Genomic DNA, 22,940 nt, shown 5'->3' on the forward strand with positions numbered 1-22,940 from the left:
GCATTATTTCTTCTACAATACCAAACAAAAGCAAATTATATTATACATACATAAAAATGCATAAAATTACCTGAGCCTATTATGAAACACAAACACAAAGGAACATTTTAGAATGGATATTAAATAACTGACTATAATACTGCATTTCATCTTTAAGTTTATATGAAAATCAATTAAAATAAATCTGGACTATGTCTAAAAGGACACCTGAGAAAAAAGTTATACCAGGTCTTCCACTGGGTAATTTTAATATTTTAAAAATTGTGCAGTGTTTTAAGGAGTTCTCAAATGTTGATGAAATGACTTGATGTGACAAACATAAACTCTAGCAAATAGTCATTAAATTAACCTATAATAATAATCATAATGGCTTTTACTTAGCACTTGGAAAAGACTAGGTGCTATGAAGTAAGTTTTATTATTACATTCATAATAAAGGAAACTGGGTGTTTAGCTGCTTTTTGTAAATTGTCCAAGGTTACACAGCTAAGTGAGAGAATCAGATTAAATGTTGTAGAACAACCTAGAAAAGCAAATAAACACAGACTATCAACTCCAAATTGCAATTAATTTCATTCATTTGAGACAGGGTCTCTCTCTGTTGCCCGGATTGGAGTGTAGTGGTCCAATCTTGGCTCACTGCAAATTCCGCCGCCTGGGCTCAGGCGATCCTCCCACCTCAGCCTCCCAATATCTGGGACTACAGGCACAAACCACCATGTCTGGCTAATTTTTTTGTTGTTGTTTCTTGGTAGAGACAGGGTTTCGCCATGTTGCCCAGGCTGGTCTCAAACTCCTGAACTCATGCAATCCACCCACCTCAGCATCCCAAAGTGCTGGGATTACAGGTGTGAGCCACTGCACTTGGCCTGAAATTATTTACATATTTGCATTTGTATTCAAAAATATAAATAATAAGCATTCTTTCCATTTACTAACTTTGGCATTCGCTGGGTAATCTTAAAATTGGTCAAATTCTGGACTTTGTTCATCATATAATCACTGTAAAATATTGTTTCTTTTTTTTTATTTTTTTTATTTTTTTTATTTTTTAATTTATTTATTATTATTATACTTTAAGTTGTAGGGTACATGTGCATAACGTGCAGGTTTGTTACATATGTATACTTGTGCCATGTTGGTGTGCTGCACCCATCAACTCGTCATTTACATCAGGTATAACTCCCAATGAAATCCCTCCCCCCTGCCCCCTCCCCATGATAGGCCCCGGTATGTGATGTTCCCCTTCCTGAGTCCAAGTGATCTCATTGTTCAGTTCCCACCTATGAGTGAGAACATGCGGTGTTTGGTTTTCTGTTCTTGTGATAGTTTGCTGAGAATGATGGTTTCCAGCTGCATCCGTGTCCCTACAAAGGACACAAACTCATCGTTTTTTATGGCTGCATAGTATTCCATGGTGTATATGTGCCACATTTTCTTAATCCACTCTATCACTGATGGACATTTGGGTTGATTCCAAGTCTTTGCTATTGGGAATAGTGCTGCAATAAACATACGTGTGCATGTGTCTTTATAGCAGCATAATTTATAATACTTTGGGTATATACCCAGTAATTGGATGGCTGGGTCATATGGTACTTCTAGTTCTAGATCCTTGAGGAATCGCCAGACTGTTTTCCATAATGGTTGAACTAGTTTACAGTCCCACCAACAGTGTAAAAGTGTTCCTATTTCTCCACATCCTCTCCAGCACCTGTTGTTTCCTGACTTTTTAATGATCGCCATTCTAACTGGTGTGAGATGGTATCTCATTGTGGTTTTGATTTGCATTTCTCTGATGGCCAGTGATGATGAGCATTTTTTCATGTGTCTGTTGGCTGTATGAATGTCTTCTTTTGAGAAATGTCTGTTCATATACTTTGCCCACTTTTTGATGGGGTTGTTTGTTTTTTTTCTTGTAAATTTGTTTGAGTTCTTTGTAGGTTCTGGATATTAGCCCTTTGTCAGATGTGTAGATTGCAAAAATTTTCTCCCATTCTGTAGGTTGCCTGTTCACTCTGATGGAGTTTCTTTTGCTGTGCAGAAGCTCTTTAGTTTAATTAGATCCCATTTGTCAATTTTGGCTTTTGCTGCTGTTGCTTTTGGTGTTTTAGACATGAAGTCTTTGCCCATGCCTATGTCCTGAATGGTACTACCTAGGTTTTCCTCTAGGATTTTTATGGTATTAGGTCTAACATTTAAGTCTCTAATCCATCTTGAATTAATTTTCGTATAAGGAGTAAGGAAAGGATCCAGTTTCAGCTTTCTACTTATGGCTAGCCAATTTTCCCAGCACCATTTATTAAATAGGGAATCCTTTCCCCATTTCTTGTTTCTCTCAGGTTTGTCAAAGATCAGATGGCTGTAGATGTGTGGTATTATTTCTGAGGACTCTGTTCTGTTCCATTGGTCTATATCTCTGTTTTGGTACCAGTACCATGCTGTTTTGGTTACTGTAGCCTTGTAGTATAGTTTGAAGTCAGGTAGCGTGATGCCTCCAGCTTTGTTCTTTTGACTTAGGATTGTCTTGGAGATGCGGGCTCTTTTTTGGTTCCATATGAACTTTAAAGCAGTTTTTTCCAATTCTGTGAAGAAACTCATTGGTAGCTTGATGGGGATGGCATTGAATCTATAAATTACCTTGGGCAGTATGGCCATTTTCACGATATTGATTCTTCCTATCCATGAGCATGGTATGTTCTTCCATTTGTTTGTGTCCTCTTTTATTTCACTGAGCAGTGGTTTGTAGTTCTCCTTGAAGAGGTCCTTTACATCCCTATAAGTTGGATTCCTAGGTATTTTATTCTCTTTGAAGCAATTTTGAATGGAAGTTCATTCATGATTTGGCTCTCTGTTTGTCTGTTACTGGTGTATAAGAATGCTTGTGATTTTTGCACATTAATTTTGTATCCTGAGACTTTGCTGAAGTTGCTTATCAGCTTAAGGAGATTTTGGGCTGAGACAATGGGGTTTTCTAAATATACAATCATGTCATCTGCAAACAGGGACAATTTGACTTCTTCTTTTCCTAACTGAATACCCTTGATTTCTTTCTCTTGCCTAATTGCCCTAGCCAGAACTTCCAACACTATGTTGAATAGGAGTGGTGAGAGAGGGCATCCCTGTCTTGTGCCAGTTTTCAAAGGGAATGTTTCCAGTTTTTGCCCATTCAGTATGATATTGGCTGTGGGTTTGTCATAAATAGCTCTTATTATTTTGAGGTACGTTCCATCAATACCGAATTTATTGAGCGTTTTTAGCATGAAGGGCTGTTGAATTTTGTCAAAAGCCTTTTCTGCATCTATTGAGATAATCATGTGGTTCTTGTCTTTCGTTCTGTTTATATGCTGGATTATGTTTATTGATTTGCGAATGTTGAACCAGCCTTGCATCCCAGGGATGAAGCCCACTTGATCATGGTGGATAAGCTTTTTGATGTGTTGCTGAATCCGGTTTGCCAGTATTTTATTGAGGATTTTTGCATCGATGTTCATCAGGGATATTGGTCTAAAATTCTCTTTTTTTGTTGTGTCTCTGCCAGGCTTTGGTATCAGGATGATGTTGGCCTCACAAAATGAGTTAGGGAGGATTCCCTCTTTTTCTATTGATTGGAATAGTTTCAGAAGGAATGGTACCAGCTCCTCCTTGTACCTCTGGTAGAATTCATCTGTGAATCCATGTGGTCCTGGACTTTTTTTGGTTGGTAGGCTATTAATTATTGCCTCAATTTCAGAGCCTGCTATTGGTCTATTCAGGGATTCAACTTCTTCCTGGTTTAGTCTTGGAAGAGTGTAAGTGTCCAGGAAATTATCCATTTCTTCTAGATTTTCCAGTTTATTTGCGTAGAGGTGTTTATAGTATTCTCTGATGGTAGTTTGTATTTCTGTGGGGTCGGTGGTGATATCCCCTTTATCATTTTTAATTGCGTCGATTTGATTCTTCTCTCTTTTCTTCTTTATTAGTCTTGCTAGTGGTCTGTCAATTTTGTTGATCTTTTCAAAAAACCAACTCCTGGATTCATTGATTTTTTTTAGGGTTTTTTGTGTCTCTATCTCCTTCAGTTCTGCTCTGATCTTGGTTATTTCTTGCCTTCTGCTAGCTTTCGAATGTGTTTGCTCTTGCTTCTCTAGTTCTTTTAATTGCGATGTTAGAGTGTCAATTTTAGATCTTTCCTGCTTTCTCTTGTGGGAGTTTAGTGCTATAAATTTCCCTCTACACACTGCTTTAAATGTGTCCCAGAGATTCTGGTATGTTGTATCTTTGTTCTCATTGGTTTCAAAGAACATCTTTATTTCTGCCTTCATTTCGTTATGTACCCAGTAGTCATTCAGGAGCAGGTTGTTCAGTTTCCATGTAGTTGAGTGGTTTTGATTGAGTTTCTTAGTCCTGAGTTCTAGTTTGATTGCACTGTGGTCTGAGAGAGAGTTTGTTATAATTTCTGTTCTTGTACATTTGCTGAGGAGTGCTTTACTTCCAATTATGTGGTCAATTTTGGAGTAAGTACGATGTGGTGCTGAGAAGAATGTATATTCTATTGATTTAGGGTGGAGAGTTCTATAGATGTCTATTAGGTCTGCTTGCTGCAGAGATGAGTTCAATTCCTGGATATCCTTGTTAACTTTCTGTCTCGTTGATCTGTCTAATGTTGACAGTGGAGTGTTGAAGTCTCCCATTATTATTGTATGGGAGTCTAAGTCTCTTTGTAAGTCTCTAAGGACTTGCTTTATGAATCTGGGTGCTCCTGTATTGGGTGCATATATATTTAGGATAGTTAGCTCTTCCTGTTGAATTGATCCCTTTACCATTATGTAATGGCCTTCTTTGTCTCTTTTGATCTTTGATGGTTTAAAGTCTGTTTTATCAGAGACTAGGATTGCAACCCCCGCTTTTTTTTGTTCTCCATTTGCTTGGTAAATCTTCCTCCATCCCTTTATTTTGAGCCTATGTATGTCTCTGCATGTGAGATGGGTCTCCTGAATACAGCAGACTGATGGGTCTTGACTCTTTATCCAGTTTGCCAGTCTGTGTCTTTTAATTGGAGCATTTAGTCCATTTACATTTAAGGTTAAGATTGTTATGTGTGAACTTGATCCTGCCATTATATTAACTGGTTATTTTGCTCGTTAGTTGATGCAGTTTCTTCCTAGCCTCGATGGTCTTTACATTTTGGCATGTTTTTGCAATGGCTGGTACCGGTTGTTCCTTTCCATGTTTAGTGCTTCCTTCAGGGTCTCTTGTAAGGCAGGCCTAGTGGTGACAAAATCTCTAAGCATTTGCTTATCTGTAAAGGATTTTATTTCTCCTTCACTTATGAAACTTAGTTTGGCTGGATATGAAATTCTGGGTGTAAAATTCTTTTCTTTAAGAATGTTGAATATTGGCCCCCACTCTCTTCTGGCTTGGAGAGTTTCTGCCGAGAGATCTGCTGTTAGTCTGATGGGCTTCCCTTTGTGGGTAACCCGACCTTTCTCTCTGGCTGCCCTTAAGATTTTTTCCTTCATTTCAACTTTGGTGAATCTGGCAATTATGTGTCTTGGAGTTGCTCTTCTCGAGGAGTATCTTTGTGGCGTTCTCTGTATTTCCTGGATTTGAATGTTGGCCTGCCCTACTAGGTTGGGGAAGTTCTCCTGGATGATATCCTGAAGAGTGTTTTCCAACTTGGTTCCATTTTCCCCCCCTCACTTTCAGGCACCTCAATCAGACGTAGATTTGGTCTTTTTACATAATCCCATACTTCTTGCAGGCTTTGTTCATTTCTTTTTCTTCTTTTTTCTTTTGGTTTCTCTTCTCGCTTCATTTTGTTTATTTGATCCTCAATCGCTGATACTCTTTCTTCCAGTTGATCGAGTCGGTTACTGAAGCTTGTGCATTTGTCACGTATTTCTCGTGTCATGGTTTTCATCTCTTTCATTTCGTTTATGACCTTCTCTGCATTAATTACTCTAGCCATCAATTCTTCCACTTTTTTTTCAAGATTTTTAGTTTCTTTACGCTGGGTACGTAATTCCTCCTTTAGCTCTGAGAAATTTGATGGACTGAAGCCTTCTTCTCTCATCTCGTCAAAGTCATTCTCCGTCCAGCTTTGATCCGTTGCTGGCGATGAGCTGTGCTCCTTTGCCGGGGGAGATGCACTCTTATTTTTTGAATTTCCAGCTTTTCTGCCCTGCTTTTTCCCCATCTTTGTGGTTTTATCTGCCTCTGGTCTTTGATGATGGTGATGTACTGATGGGGTTTTGGTGTAGGTGTCCTTCCTGTTTGATAGTTTTCCTTCTAACAGTCAGGACCCTCAGCTGTAGGTGTGTTGGAGATAGCTTGAGGTCCACTCCAGACCCTATTTGCCTGGGTATCAGCAGCAGAGGCTGCAGAAGATAGAATATTTCTGAACAGCGAGTGTACCTGTCTGATTCTTGCTTTGGAAGCTTCCTCTCAGGGGTGTACTCCACCCTGTGAGGTGTGGGGTGTCAGACTGCCCCTAGTGGGGGATGTCTCCCAGTTAGGCTACTCAGGGGTCAGGGACCCACTTGAGCAGGGAGTCTGTCCCTTCTCAGATCTCAACCTCCGTGTTGGGAGATCCACTGCTCTCTTCAAAGCTGTTAGACAGAGTCGTTTGCGTCTGCAGAGGCTTCTGCTGTGTTTGTTATTGTTTACTGTGCCCTGTCCCCAGAGGTGGAGTCTACAGAGACAGGCAGGTTTCCTTGAGCTGCTGTGAGCTCCACCCAGTTCGAGCTTCCCAGCAGCTTTGTTTACCTACTTAAGCCTCAGCAATGGCGGGCGCCCCTCCCCCAGCCTCGCTGCTGCCTTGCCGGTAGATCACAGACTGCTGTGCTAGCAATGAGGGAGGCTCCGTGGGCGTGGGACCCTCCCGGCCAGGTGTGGGATATGATCTCCTGGTGTGCCTGTTTGCTTAAAGCACAGTATTGGGGTGGGAGTTACCCGATTTTCCAGGTGTTGTGTGTCTCAGTTCCCCTGGCTAGGAAAAGGGATTCCCTTCCCCCTTGCACTTCCCAGGTGAGGCAATGCCTCGCCCTGCTTCAGCTCTAGCTGGTCGGGCTGCAGCAGCTGACCAGCACCGATCGTCCGGCACTCCCCAGTGAGATGAACCCAGTACCTCAGTTGAAAATGCAGAAATCACCAGTCTTCTGTGTCGCTCGCGCTGGGAGTTGGAGACTGGAGCTGTTCCTATTCGGCCATCTTGCTCCGCCCACCAAAATATTGTTTCTTATAGCTCTTTTGTGAGATTAGAGACTGCACTGACATTTTAGTTCTCTATCCCTGGTATATAATAAGCATCCAAATGTTACTAAATTTTTAATAGAACTGTTTTAGTCAAATGCTCTATGGCTTTACATGAAAACCATGGACTTATACCATTATTTCATTTTAAAATACAACACATAGGTTTTTCTGGTTCCCTTTAGACACGACATGAGTATAAGAGAAAAAAACAGAACTAATTTCTCATTATCCAAGAAATCTCAAATCATCTTACAAATGATAAACAAACTTATTTTCCTTGTTTTCTTGATAGATCATAAAAACAAACATTATGAAAGTCACTAAATAATTCTAATAATGAACAAAATACAAATTCTGCAGCTTTCAGATTAAATATCGCTTCTTCAGAGAAGGCTTTTCTAACATTTTCCTCTTTGGATCACATAAGGTTGAAGATAAGTTATATTTGTCTATACTGTTTACTAAGTATTAACTTACATCTAAGAATAAAAACCCAGGAGCTGCAAATAATATATACTACAGTTTAAAACTCACCTCCACTGAGTTTATTCTTAGCTACATAGACTCTCTATTTCATAAATACTGAAAATACAAGTCTCCAATACAGCAAATATGCCACTAAAAAGACCTCCTATGAATGCTTTCTGTTGTTGCTGTGATGGGATGCTCTAGTTTCATGCACACCAAAAAAGAATATTCTCCTCCATTTTTTTTTTTTTTAGACAGAGTTTTACTCTGTCACCCAGGATGGAGTGCTGTGGCTGGAGTGCAGTGGTGCGATCTCTGCTCACTGCAACCTCCACCTCCCAGGTTCAAGCAATTCTCCTGCCTCAGCCCCCTGAGTAGCTGGGATTACCGGCACCTGCCACCACATCCGGCTAATTTTTGTATATTTAGTAGAGACAGGGTTTCACCATGTTGGTCAGGTTGGTCTCGAACTCCTGACCTCAGGCGATCCACCCGCCTTGGCCTCCCAAAGTACTGGGATTACAGGTATGAGCCACCATGCCTGGCCCTGAAGTTTAATTCTTTTAATTCCACTTATACATGAGTTACAGAAGCTTTTGCTTTGTCGGCTCCTGAGTTGACAACGGCTTATACATTTTTGTTTTCCTCTGACACTTGAATTAAATTCACCATAGGACTTTATGAAATGTTAGTTGAAAATAATAGCAACAACAACAACACAAAAGGGTCCTGGTCACACCTAAGGAGAAAAAAGTAACATTCTGCATATTTCTCAATGATACACACATAGTCCTTAGCAAAGCTCCCATTACACTTACCTACTATAAACTTTAGTTATTAAATTATTGATCTGTTTATCAATTTTGTATTTCCGATAATCTTCCAGGCCATCTTTAATTGCGATAATTGTAAGGACCACCACCAGAGGCAACATGGTGATTTCCTTTTGGAAGGCTTCTACCAAAGGTACCCAGTTCAGGACAACTAGGAACAGGAAATATAAATTGGCAGCTCTGCAACCCAAACACACAAAAGAAGGTGTTAAGAAGTTACTTCAAGGATTGAAGTAAGAGGCAAAGTACTATACTGTTTTTCAATAAGTTTCTATTAGTAGATTTTGTATGTTACAGAATATAGAACTAGCAAAATACAACGAATCTTAATGAACTATTTATTACCCTGCTAGACATTTGGCTTGTGTCATACTTTAATAAATGTGAGATATCAGGGCTGGGTGCGGTGGCTTACGGCTGTAATCTTAGTATGTTGGGAGGCCGAGGCGGGCAGATCACTCGAGGTCAGGAGTTCGAGACTAGCCTGGGCAACATGGTAAAACCCTGTCTCTACAAAAAATACAAAAATTAGCTGGGTGTAGTGGTGCACACCTGTGGTCCCAGCTACTCAGGAGGCTGAGTCACGAGGATCACTTGAACCAAGAAGTTGGAGGTTGCAGTGAGCCGAGATCACACCACTGCACTCCAGCCTGGATGGAGTAACAAATACATATATAAATAATGTGAGATATTATTTATTAAATATAAAATAGTAAATATTTGAGTGGGATGGTTTTGAGCACGATAGAAAAACATATAGAAAAAAGCACAATAGAAAGTACTATTTTCTTTTTAAAAGTTCAGAAAAAATTAGAAGACATTCAGAGTTAATGTGGTGAAAAAAATAATTAACAAAACAAAGATCAACCCTCTAGCCTTTTGTACATCCAAACATTAGATTTAAACAAGCCTCAAAATTGAGTAGAAAAGCCTATTTCTTTTCTCCTTGTGACTAACTCCTCTATTTCTTCCTTTATGCTATTCAGAACCACTTTCTTCAGGAACTTCTTCCATTCTTCTATTTTATACATTCAAATACTTCTCCATGGGTTCCCAATTTTGGGCCATATGGTAAGTTCAAGACACCCTTTTCCTTAAAGGAAAAACAAAATCTCAATCCTGCTGCTAAATTTTTATCACATATTTTTCCATTGACCATGAAACTTCTCAAAAGAGTAACCTATATATACTTCTTTTTTGTCACCTCCAAATCATTTTACTCTGAAAATTTCCTTCCTAACCCTTTCTGCTACTCTGTGGCTTCAACTCTTTCCAGATGGACCATATCTAAACCTATAGCTCTAACCTTGAACTCTGTTTCAGGTTTTTATTCCATTGGGTACACTAGATTCCAAACTCCATGAAAGAATGAAACACACATAGGGCTATACAGCCATTAATTCAACAAATTCACATCTGTCTTTTCAACATAACCACTCTTTAATAAATGCATATGGCACATACACAGAATGAATAATGCGAATGAATGTATGCAGAATGACTAAAGAATATGGAGAATCTCTTTACTTGCACTGGCATCTTGAATACCTTTACAAAAACAAAATACTCTTCCAGCCAAGGTTCTTTTTACACTTTTCATTTTTCTGTTAATTCTTCTGGTGAGCACAGCTCAACATGTTCACGTCATCTTTTTATTCCTTTCACTGAATGTCTTAATCCATAGTATCTGTAAGAGGTCACCCTTCTTTTCATTCCCACATTGTTCCAAGGTCAGGTCTCCATTATAATTCACTGGGATATATACAATGTCTTCCTAAATGTTTTCTCTGCCATCATCCATCATCTCTAAGCCCTTTCATCTACCCACCACACTGCTTCTGTAGTGAAATCTGACGTAAGCATGTTCATTGTGCCTGCAGCCTTGGCTCTCAACTCTATCCTGATAGCAAGACCTCTTTGCTGGGTCACATCTATCTTTCTGACTTTACTCCCTGTTGCTCCCCAGCATAGATGCCACATGTAAGTCAGAGAACACTACTTCCCAGGCTTCAAGCAAGCCTTTTATGCTACTGCCTTTATGCCATTATTCATACTACTTCCTCCATCTGAAATATGCTTTGCCCACATCTCTGCCTTGAATATCTCACCCACCCTCCATTATTGAGTCAAATGTCACTTCCCCTTCTATTGCTCCAGTTAGTATTATTATTTCTCTTTTCAAGGCTTTCATTCTACTTGACAGCCCTTTATAACATTCACTGCATTCACTAAGTCTTTTTGCTTTTTACATACATATTGTGTTTCCCTAGCACAACGGCAAACTCCACAAGGAGAGGAGTGGCACTCGCACTTCCATTTCCTTCAGTGCCTAAACTCACAGGAGAGTGTCCATGAATGTGATATTAAGCTGAATTAGGTCACTGTTTCACCTAATAACATCTGACATCTGCACTGGCTTCAGAGCTCTATTTCCTCCTATTGTCAGTAAGAAAAATCTGAAATTAAAATGTAGCATGGTTTCATGGAAAGAACAGTAAAGCAAGAGTAAGAAGACCCCTGGAGGCAACCCCTGGTCTGCTACTTGACACTGGCATAACATTGGCTAAACCACAGTCAATTCATTTCCTAATCTATAATATGTGAATTACAATATTTTTTCTGGTAAAGAGAAAACACTGTACCAATTGGAAAGTGTGACATGAATGGAAGGAGTCATCATTCCACAACAGACTTGTACCAAAATTGTCAAGGATGATGTCACATGTCTTAGGTTTAAGTAACATACAGAGTTATGGAAATGAAAAAAATGTTATGCATCAACTAGAATGATATTCTAAGGTTTTCTTCAAAAATAAAACAATACCTGTGAAATTGTTCAAATAAATTTCTTGGCACAAAATTCAGAAGCGTGTACTTTGTTGTTCGTATTCGATTGTTCACATAGGCTCCAGAGAACTTCTCATACTCATCCTTGAAGGGTTGGAGGTGGGGAACAACAATCCGGTGCCTTCCTGCCAGTTTAGGGGTCTGCAAGGACTTGCGCCCACAGGCAAGCAATGAAGAGTAGTTATATGGCCTCGAATCATCATCCCTGGTTGCACCTCCAATCAGCTGTCGCCAGTGATATCTGGCCCATTGGAGAGCCTCAGCCATGTCCAAACTGTGGTGAGATCCAGGCTGTGTAGCTGACCTGGCAAGCAAACAAAAAACACACTTCCATGAGCTTCTGAAAAGTCTCAAAGACAGTGAAATTTTAATATTTTTTCTATACCAAATAAATATATGACCCAATGGTTCAACAGGTAAGGGAGAAAGTAAAAGCAGTCTTTAGAACTCCATTTTAACCAAATAGAGCATACATTTTTTGCCTCATGGCCTAAGCATCTGAGAGACAGCACCTAAAAGGCCATTCTGTAACTTGAAGCAAACAATTTGGGCTTAATTTGTGCAAGTCTCTTAACTTCTCTGATCATCAATTTTATCATCTTTGCAATGGCATAATGCCAGGCATCTCAGGAAATTGTTTTGAGGACTAAACGAGTAACACATAAGTCACCTGGCATAAAGTCTGATAGATCATAGGACATCAATAAAACCCATTCTATGTAGACTACAAAAATGCCCACAAATTCTTCCTGTCTTTGCACGCATAACTTTCTGCCAATCAAGAGGTAGAGTCTTTCTCTACCTGTGGAATCTGGGCTTGGCCATGTGCCTTGCTTCAGCTAATGTAACACTAGCAAACAAGACAGCAAGTAGAGGCTTGAAAAGTGCTTGTTCATTGGAGCTTATTCTCTGTCACTGTTCTAGGAACCACTGTGGCCCACACCACATGCCTCAGTTGCCCCATTTACCACCATAACCTCTATAAATACATAAATGACACCACTGACTGCCAACTGACCACTAACAAGTGAGTGTGCCCAGATGAGACAAATTAGAATAGAGAGAAGCTGAGCTGAGCTCAGTCCGACTTGCCCACCCACCAAATTATGAGTCAATAAATGTTATGTCATTAAGTTTTGGGGTGCTTTGCAACAAAACAAAATCGAACTGATACATATTCCCTTATTTTCCTTATTTCTAAGGTTTCCTTATTTTCCAAGAAATGAAGCCCTACCTGGAATATGAGTTTATTAATCAAAACAAAAAAAGGAAAGAAAGGGGTTCAAGCAATTCTCGTGCCTCAGCCTCCCAAATAGCTGGGATTCCAGGCAGACGATGGGAAGAACAACAGCCTCTGAGTATATGTAGTTGTGCCTAGATATTGGACCCACAATAGATAGCCCGTCTTATCATGAGAGAAAATATTCATGTCAGTCTCATCAGTTTTATACTAATGATAGCAACAAGAAAAAAAAAAAAGTTCTATCCCTATCAGCTCTTAGTCCTTTGGAGTTTGGCCTCTAAAATATTTATTTATAGAGAACTAAATCAATGAAGATTGACTGGCCAAAATAACACTATCTCTTCGATATAAGTTTTTAAAAGCCTGCCTCTGAAGTATATTTGAAAAGCTGGTTTTTACTTCACCAAGCATACAAAAGTGGCTTAGTTCTTTTAACCTATTGCTCATAATGACAGCTTGAGTTATTAATGTAGTTCATAACATATCTAGAACTCTCCCCCAGAATAAGAACATAAGATAGTGCTTTATAAGTGAATCAATAGATAACAGAAAATACTGAACATAAATACTAAGTGCTTTTCATTAGTTTCACATAACGCTCATTAGGTTACCATTATGACAAATGTGATATTTTTTTAAAAGATTGAAATCAGCACAATTTGATTTATTTCTGGAAACCTTAAAAGGAAGCATTCACTTGCCATTAAATTCTTACTAAGACATAAGAACATTTATCCCTCTAGTGTCCACAATCTCATACAACAATCTATATCTCACTTCCCTTTTTAAATTTTGAAATACAATTTCTTGAGAGTACAAACAGGAATAACTAAACAAATATGAAATAAATACAGGAGGTGTTAACTTCTGCTAATTTGTGGTGTGTCTGACTAATGACTAATAAGTAGCAAACATACTTACTGGTTCACAGAAACAATCGGCTTTTTATTCCACAACCCAGACAAGAACCACATCTTTCCCCAAGTCACTCAGTTCCTAAGAAACAAGCCCATAATGACTGAAAAACATTTCGTTGCCAAAGTATTTCTAGGTCTCCTTCTCTATGTGCCTTTTTAGTATCTTTAAATGTACATGAGATTCTCTATTTACTCTCATATTGCCTTTCCCCTTTATTCCTTCTTTCCATTTTCAAGGAATTTTGGTGAAGATAGAATTAGGGCTGGCTCACTGCCCTCCACAGCCCCCTCCTAGAGCCTGCAAGTCTCTCTCCTACTCTCCAAGGCTGGGCAGCTCATCATTTTGTAAGAACTCTATCTTCAGCACTGTCATTCTCCTGAAAAGTGACCCTTGGGCCAGAGGACAGATTTAAGCTAGACAGAGAAGTACTTTGAAGGGACTGAGGAGAAAAGCCTAGGCTTGGAGGTAATTATATATGATGAAAATCCTTTCAAATTTCTAGATTAAAATTTAACTCTTTTATACTGAGCAGGAATGACCAAGGATCTATTTAGTCATCCTAGCTCAGAGGCTTCTGAAATGTGTTAACTGCCATCCCAGTGAGAAATACATTCTATGATGCAAAATAGAATTTACACACACACACTCACACACACACATCTGAAACAAAAGTTCTATGAAATATTTCTTACCCTTACCACCTGCAATGCACACAGGGATCTTCTTTCTTCTCTCTCTCATATTAATACCAGTTAGGATGCATTGAATTAGTTTCAAGATCCACTAATGACACTAAACATGTTAGTAAAAAGATACTGATTGTGTGTGGCTTCACACGGGGCTGAAATTATACATGGAAGTGGATAGATCCATGTTCCTAAATAGATCCACATCCCCAAATGCAGCAAACAGACTATTATGGAATGCAAAATTCCAACTACAAAGGAGTAATAAGTTCAAGAGATCTATTGTATATTATGGTGACTACAGTTAATATTGTATATTGAAAATTGTTAAGAGAGTAGACTTGAAGTGTTCTCACCACAATAAAAAGTATGTGAGGTAATACACATGTTAATTACCTTGAGTTAGCCATTCCACAATACATCCACATATCAAAACATCACATTATTCACCAAAAATACATACAATTTTTATTTGTCAATTCAAAAGTTTTTAAAACAAAATTTTCTCCTTACAACCCTTTCTCCCTCAGTCAATAATGTTACACATAGAAAGCTTTTCCCATAGAAACAGGTATTTGTTCTACAGAGAGCTAAAGATAAAATCTGTTTATGAAGATCTTTCAAATTGTTTTATTTCAGTGGATGCTTTTGTAAAATGAATAAAAAGAAATAACATTTTCCATGTTTGAAAATATCAGATTTAAAAAAGAAGAAAACAGAATCTTACGGTAGAAAATTAACGAAAGAGAGCACCTGACAAGAAGGCTCAGGGGAGGGCAGCACTGTGCCCACCGTAATCAGGAAAGAGCCTTTCACTCTTTCTCTGTCATTTCCAACAAAGTTAAAAGTATGTTAGTGGCCAGGTGCGGTGGCTCATGCCTGTAATCCCAGCACTTTGGGAGGCCGAGGCAGGTGGATCACGAGGTCAGGAGATCGAGACCATCCTGGCTAACGCGGTGAAACCCCGTCTCTACTAAAAAATATACAAAAAAACTAGCCGGGCGAGGTGACGAGCGCCTGTAGTCCCAGCTACTCGGGAGGCTGAGGCAGGAGAATGGCGTACACCAGGGAGGTGGAGCTTTCAGTGAGCTGAGATCTGGCCACTGCACTGCAGCCTGGGCGACAGAGCAAGACTCCGTCTCAAAAAATAATAATAATAATAATAATTAGCCGGGCGTGGTGGCAGGCGCCTGTAGTCCCAGCCATTCAGGAGGCTGAGGCAGGAGAATGGTGTGAACCCAGGAGGCGGAGCTTGCAGTGAGTCGAGATCGTGCCACTGCACTCCAGCCTGGGTGACAGAGCATGATTCTGTCTCAAAAAAAAAAAAAAAAAAGTATGTTAGTACTTGGAGAAGCCTCAGTTATTAATAGTGCTCCACATAAATATTCAGGAAAATTTCTTTAAGATATGATAGGAAAGCAAATCAGTAAGTCATACCTCATCAAGCATCATCACAAATCATTATATCTTAAGGCTTAGACCTTAGAGATGACTTAACACAGTGGTCACAAACCATTAGTCCTACAGCAAAATTCTACCCAATGACTTATTTTGTATCAGAGTGTTGGCAAACACATGGTTTTGTTTTATAAACAAAAATATATATGCACATGCACATATAAAAGCAAGATTTTAAAATAGAGATAAATGCACATAAAATATTGATAATTGGTTTTCCTTAAAAGAAATCAAGGGAACAGCCGGCACACATCTTCATATGGTAACAAAGGTTACTATGGACTTTGACTCCAAAGTTGCATTTTGCAGTTCACCCTTTTTAACTGAAGGAACGAGCACTTTGCTCACCGCTTTTTGACAAATCACATTTCTTCTGCTCTGTAAACCCAGGGTCAAATATTAGCTGTATCACTTAGTAGCTACTCAGTCTTCTAACAAATAAAATGAAACATGATTAAGAGTCAAGGAACATGCTATAAATAAACAATGCTCATCCTCTTCCCCACTCTCCTGTTTGAGTGTTTCTCAAGTCATAGATAAGTCAAGGGTGGGAATCTTGTACATTGGGCTTAGGTCCAAAGTTTTCAATTTAAAGTTGTCCAAGTAAATGCTCAGTTCAATGTACCTATTAATGACTGAGACGTAGCAGCATAAAGTAGGATACAAACAGAAAACCGAACAATCAAAAAGACAGGTATGACATAAAGTGACCTTCATACTACCTAATCTCATTCTTCACCATTCTCTCCAAAACTCATTCCAACAACGTTCATGGACAAACTGTATTCCACTTGTCCAGTGTTGCCCAAGCCCCCCTGATAAGAATCACCTGGGGCCCCTGTTAGTCACAGTCTCCAAAGCCTCTCCCCTGGAGATTCTGATTCCGTGGATCTGGAATGGGGTCTATGACATTGTAATTTAGTTAGTACTCCCAGTGAGTTAAGGAGGTTGCAAAGCATAGTGTACACTTTGCACCTCTCCAAATGCTGCCCTCTCTTTTTGAAGGACAAGTTAACCATATCACCCACTCACCATACCAGCCTCTATTCATCCTTGACACTGTTTTGGCTTGACCATGGAATGAGGGAGATTGGGAGGGGTCCACACAGGAGACACCGTAAGGCGTTTTCTGCTCTGCCCCCATTAGAACCCTAAGCATGGCTCATATGCATTTGCCATAGTGTGTTACAGATGGCTTCATTATTCAAAGTCAGGGAACATACCTAATTCCTCTCCATGTGTCTGTCCAGTGCTTGGCCAAAGTTAGATGATATATAAATGTCTGTTGATCACTGAATTTTATAGAAAAGAACTTAAAGACATCCCATTTCCTTTTGCATGGCTTAGAGCATAGTTGACGTCAACTTCTGGCACCCCTATTTGCCAGCTTAACTTGCTCAAAGGGTTGCTATGAGGATTCAGTGAGTTAATATATGAAAAGCACTTAGCACGTGTTTGACCCATAGTAAGTCCCAAGTAAGGGTTAACTACCATTGTAACTTTTTACAAAATGTTCTCTCTACAATATTTACTCATAAATATTAGCTGAGAATTTATGTGCACAGTATTGATACTAACAACTATACCAATTATTCATCTATGTTTAATTTATTAAACTGCACCGCATACTGAACCACCTGGTCACATTCTGCTTTAGTAAGTTTGCTCTTCATTTAATGCGGGAGGCTTCTAGGCAACCAACTAGCTGAGGATAGCAATACTCTCTTCTCAACTGTTGCTAAGAGAAAGTCCAGCAATCTAGTAGACAAAAGTTCTAATAAAGAACTTAATGGGCAGCATTTACAGGGATTTCTAGAAACATCATTCATAATTCTAAGATTTAGCCCATTCTTCAAAGAGATAAATTTTCAGAGTTTTCTGCTAATAAACCAACTGGTCTCGTGTTTTATGACCTGATGCTCTGCCAACCATAGGAACCCTGTCTTGAGAATTAACAAAAATAACTTTTTAAAACCATATGAACAACCAGGTGCTTGAAGTTCAATGATGATCACATAACCCAAGAAAGAATGTTTTAGATCTAGATACTCTACTACCATCAGTAATCTGCTGTCCTTAGAGGTATTGATTTATATTCTTAAAAAATTAAGTTAAAGTTTTGTAAGGAAAATGTATTAATTTTATGTAATATTCTGGAATAGCCTAGTGCTACTGTAAAGCAGGTCTGCATGATGCTAGATATTAATTTTCCCATCCAATATTTCATTTACTCACAGATTATAAAACCTGTAATTAAAGTTCTAAAATCTATAAGCTTTCAATTTTAGGTGTGAAATCAACTAAGATCATAATTGAAGAAATACATATCAAGCATTGCTTGGTAAGTACTAACACTTTTAGAATAATTACTGTTTACAAAATACTACATGCCATTTAATTTAGTTTTCACTTGATGTGGAATTTCATTTCATTTTTCAGAGAAAAAAGTAAAGTTTGAAGAATGTTTTAAAATTTTCTCAAGACGTCCAATCTATATAATGCTACTGAGCTGCTGAGACTGTTTTATGTTTTAAAACATATGTTTTATTCCAACTATATAATGCTATTAATACATAAAATTTTAAATAATAAAATATGGTCATTTAAAATTACATTATTTCTAATTATAATATTTTTTCTAGGAGATATTAAAAACTAAAATCCATCACTAACAGAATGTAGCTAAAATATACTAAGTTCCTTACTATACACAAATATACTTGAAGGCAGATTTAGTTCTCAAAAGTCCTATTTCCCTTAATGAATGCTTAATGAAAAGCTTGCAGTAGGGCAGATTACCAAAGGTAAATACAGGATAATGAATTCTCTTGGGCTCAGTTAGCATTTTTAAATTCCTGAGGTCATCACCAGCCAACAATTTGAAAAATACACATGTTAACTGGTCTAAAAGAAGAAAACATCTATAATCATTTCAAGATGGCCTTCATTTGTTTTGCATCAGAATCTCCCGAACCTCATCCCCTAGGTTTCTTTTTTTTTTTTTTTTTTTCTTTTGGAGACAGTCTTGGTCTGTCGCCCATGCTGGAGTGTAGTGGTGGGGTGGCTCGATCTCAGCTCACTGCAATCTCTGCTTCCCTGGTTCAAATGATCCTTCCACCACAGCTTCCCAAGTAGCTGGTACTATAGGCATGCACCACCATGCCCAACTAGTTTTTTTGTTGTTGTTGTTTCTTGTATTTTTAGTAGAGATGGGGTTTCACCATGTTGGCCAGGCTGGTCTCGAACTCTTGACCTCAGGTGATCCACCTGCCTTGGCCTCCCAAAGTGCCAGGATTATAGGTGTGAGCCACCACACCTGGCCATGAACCTCACCCCTCTAGGTTTCTGATCCAGCAGGTCTGGGATGGGGCTCAGGAGTCTGCATGTCTAACACACTTGCAGATAGTACTGATGCTGCTCTGAGATTCACTACTCTGTGCTAACTAACTTTATTGCAAAATGCACAGTTGGAATTAAGACTGAGCAATTTATTAGATATCGCTCATGTTATTGGGAAGCCCATCTTCTTTGAATGTGTAACCTCAGCTATGCACTAATGGCTTGACAGCGGATACAAGAAGATCCTCACATTTAAGGCTAGAATTAACTAAAAGAGCGAAGTCTAGTTTACACAAAAGATTGTTAATGAGATCTTAAGGATTCTTTCTGCAGATTTAATACAGTTAGAATTAGTTTCAACCAACATTTCCAAAAGTTGACCAAGAAAGAACAATGGATCCTGACCTTGATAGACTTATAACCTTCTTCTCAACCAAGATGAGAAAACACAAACAAAACGCCAAAGTTCTTATATGTTCTAAACCATGGAAGACACAGGAATTCTCTATCATAGTCAATAAAAGGCGCAGAGAAATTTCATATCTATGGATTTCTAACAATAAGATAGGAATCGTTTCACAATAGACTCATGATAGGAAAGTCTCCTTGACCTACACATCAGAAGTAGCCAGCCCTGCCTGAAGCACAGTGAGCCCTGATAAAACTTGGTCTTGCTCCAATCTGTGTCATCTGTGACCCACTTGTTCAACACTCTCTATAGAAGCTTATTACCGCAGGCAGACTGATTCCCTATCTCATAGGTCATGACAAAAGCATCAAGATGGTTTCGTATCTTTGGTGGTTTCTTTGCTGCCCCAGGTGACAATGTGACATGTTGGTATGGCTCCACTACTATCCTCTATTGACAAAAAAAGGTTTTTCTTCACCTCACATAATCTTTGGAAAAGAAGGTAAGTATGAACAGTCTATGTGAATATGTCTAATATGGGCTTTTGTGATGACAAGGGTCAATTTATTTTGTGGGAAAACTGTAGATCTTGAATAATGAAGTTACATAATGCTTTGTATTCGCCATTGGGTGGAATGAATCAAATTTGCTGAATAAAATCACCTTGGAGTTCTTAGTGCCATTCAATATTTTCTGTTAAGTGACCTTGAACTAAATCCCCAGTAGGAGAACATATTCTATATTTTAGATATACATTAAAAGTCAGGCAAGGGTAATATGTCACCCAAAACATTGAATTAAAGTAATAAATTTCTTTTAGACACGTTCTTCCTCTGTTGCCCAGGCTGGAGTGCAGTGGTGCGATGACAACTCACTGCAGCCATGACTTTCTGGGCTCAAGCTATCCTCCTGCCTCACCTTCCCAAGTAGCTGGGATGACAGGCATGAGCCACCACATCTAGCTAATTTTTTATTTTATTTTGTAGAGACAGGGTCTTGCTATACTGCCCAGGTTGGTCTCAAACTTCTGGGCTCAAGCAATCCTCCCACCTCGGCCTCCCAAAGCACTGGGATTACAGGAGAGAGCATGTAAATTACATGACAGTTCTCTCATGTGAGAATAAAGCTTTTATATATTTATATATAATATCACATACATATATGTATATTTTATATATATTTATATGTGTAATATTATATACATATATTATTACATACATACATATATGCATATTTATATAAAAGAGGAAAACATGTAAAATCAAAACCATATATAATCAAATATATATATATATTCTATGGATGGTCCATTCAGACATTGAAAGCGTTAACGCTTCTCTTCTTCAATACACTTCAGATTTTTTTTTTAATGCTTCCCTTCTTCAATACAATTCAGATCACATGTCCAAATAAGTTACTGTTTGTGAATAATCAGGCTCAAAGCTGGTTTAGGCTAGCAAAAGGCAGGTAAAATATTGCAGTTGTATATGTGTATCTCTATGTTATCAGGAACTAAAAAGAAATCTTACCCATATTTATGGTGAATACCTAATATGCCTTAATTTCTTTTTAAAGCTGAAAAAAATATGAAAATATCGATGGTAACAATACTGTGTTTTGACTTTAGTGATCCTATGCGCTCCTAAACTAATATGTTATTGAAATGACAAGATAGCATGTTTTTGAGATTTGGTTATTCAACATTAATAAATATTGTTAATTTAATAGACCTAAGGTCATATCAATAGCTACCATTTATAGACATATACCAGGTTATATGCAAAGGATACACATGCATTCATTAATTTTAATCCTTACAACAAAGTACATATTATTATCTCCACTTAGTAATGAGGAAACAGAGTGAGAAACTCACCCAAGTGGCACATCTTAGTAAGTAGTTGCTCAAGCTTAATCCAGATAACTTATATGGAATGAGAGCCTTGGCAGCTATCAGAGGGCTCTGATACAGGGCAGTGACACTTGAACAATGAGTTGGCAGAAGGCATATAGCTCTGGCAACCCACCAAAGAATGTGAGGGTTGAGAGCGACAATAGGAGAAAAGTGATATTAAAAAATTAAATTTAAGATATTTAGAGAAAAATGCTAAAGGCATGCTTCATTTGAAAAAATAAAGTGAACAAATAAATTTAAATATTTGCATTTATTTACTTTTTTGAGATGGAGTCTCGCTCTGTCACCCAGGCTGGAGTGCGGTGGCATGATCTGGCTCTTCACTGCAAGCTCTGCCTCCCAGGTTCACGCCATTCTTCCCGCCTCAGCCTCCCGAGTAGCTGGGACTACAGGCGCCCGCCACCACGCCCAGCTAATTTTTTGTATTTTTAGTAGAGACGGGGTTTCACTGTGTTGGCCAGGGTGGTCTTGATCTCCTGACCTCGTGATCCACCCGCCTCGGTCTCCCAAAGTCCTGGGATTACAGGCATGAGCCACTGCGCCCAGCCTGCATTTATTTACTTTTAAAACATTCATTTTGTATTAGGTGAGGTTACCCATTTTTATTGCTTACTGTGCCTTAGAGCGATTCAATAGAGGACTTTATATGTGTTTGAACTATAATTCAATACATGCATATAAAATTTACTTTCAAATAAATGACTCACTTTTAACTTGACTCCAATATCACTGATCCTACCCGTAAACGACCACCAACCATCTTTTCACTGCCCCATATTCTCAAGTGATCTCATTTCCTTCCTTAGCTTAAATTTTATGGTTAATACTGTAATCACTTCCTCATATATTCTTTCACCCAGTGAACTCCTCTCTCACTTCTTTCTTGGCAAAACCCTCACCCTGCTTACATTCACATGTAAAGCTCTATGTACTCTGTTCCAGTACCTACAGGTTGAAAGTGGCTGGAAAGAAACGCACAACACCTTGTCAGAGTCACTTTAACCTCCTGACCACAAATTCTAAGTTGGCCATTCACACTGACTGCAATCATGCTGCATTTCCTGTCCATGTATTCTCCCACTCTCATACACAACTGTTTCATACCCTCTCCTTTCTCCTCGAACATCCAATATCTCCCTCCTAACTTTCTTCCTGCTGATGACCTTGTTTCTATTTTACTGAGAAAACCAAGGCCATCCAACGAGAACTTCCACAAGTTCCGTTCCTCTAGCACAGACCTCTTTACAAAACTCCAGACTGATGCCCAGGAGGCAGCCCATCTCCAGAAAGTAACAAGTGCAAATGGAGGTCCAAGCACTCTCCCCCAAACTGCTTATCCCCCAGATTAGCCCTGTCAGCTAATAGCTCCCTTCTTCTAGATGCTCAGCCCAAAAACTTTTGAGTCATCCTTGGTTTCTGTCTTTCACTTACAACTCACATCATGTCAGTCTGCAAATTCTGTTGACTCTTCCCTTAACTATATCCAGAATCGTACCACTTCTCATCACCTTTATTACAATCAACCTGATTCACCACTATCAGTCTAGTCCTGATATAACATAAGTTAGATCCTGACAATTTCACAACT

General features: G+C 38.8%; 1 protein-coding gene across 3 annotated transcripts in view; it reads right to left on the minus strand.

Moving 5' to 3' along the window:
- The window catches only part of ATP10D (ATPase phospholipid transporting 10D (putative)), a 115,338-nt gene that overhangs the window by 78,430 nt on the left and 13,968 nt on the right, over nt 1–22,940 (minus strand). For 2 of the 3 annotated variants that reach the window (XM_050791589.1, XM_050791588.1), the window contains exons 2-3: nt 11,362–11,688; nt 8,523–8,717 (exon numbers count right to left, since the gene is read on the minus strand). In XM_050791589.1, the coding sequence (XP_050647546.1) occupies nt 8,523–8,717; nt 11,362–11,651 (485 nt within the window). In that variant the 5' untranslated portion in view covers nt 11,652–11,688. The remainder of the gene's footprint in view (nt 1–8,522; nt 8,718–11,361; nt 11,689–22,940) is intronic. The other variant, XM_050791590.1, reaches the window with a different exon arrangement.

This window comes from Macaca thibetana, chromosome 5, assembly GCF_024542745.1.
Source record: "Macaca thibetana thibetana isolate TM-01 chromosome 5, ASM2454274v1, whole genome shotgun sequence".
Lineage (NCBI taxonomy): Eukaryota > Metazoa > Chordata > Mammalia > Primates > Cercopithecidae > Macaca > Macaca thibetana.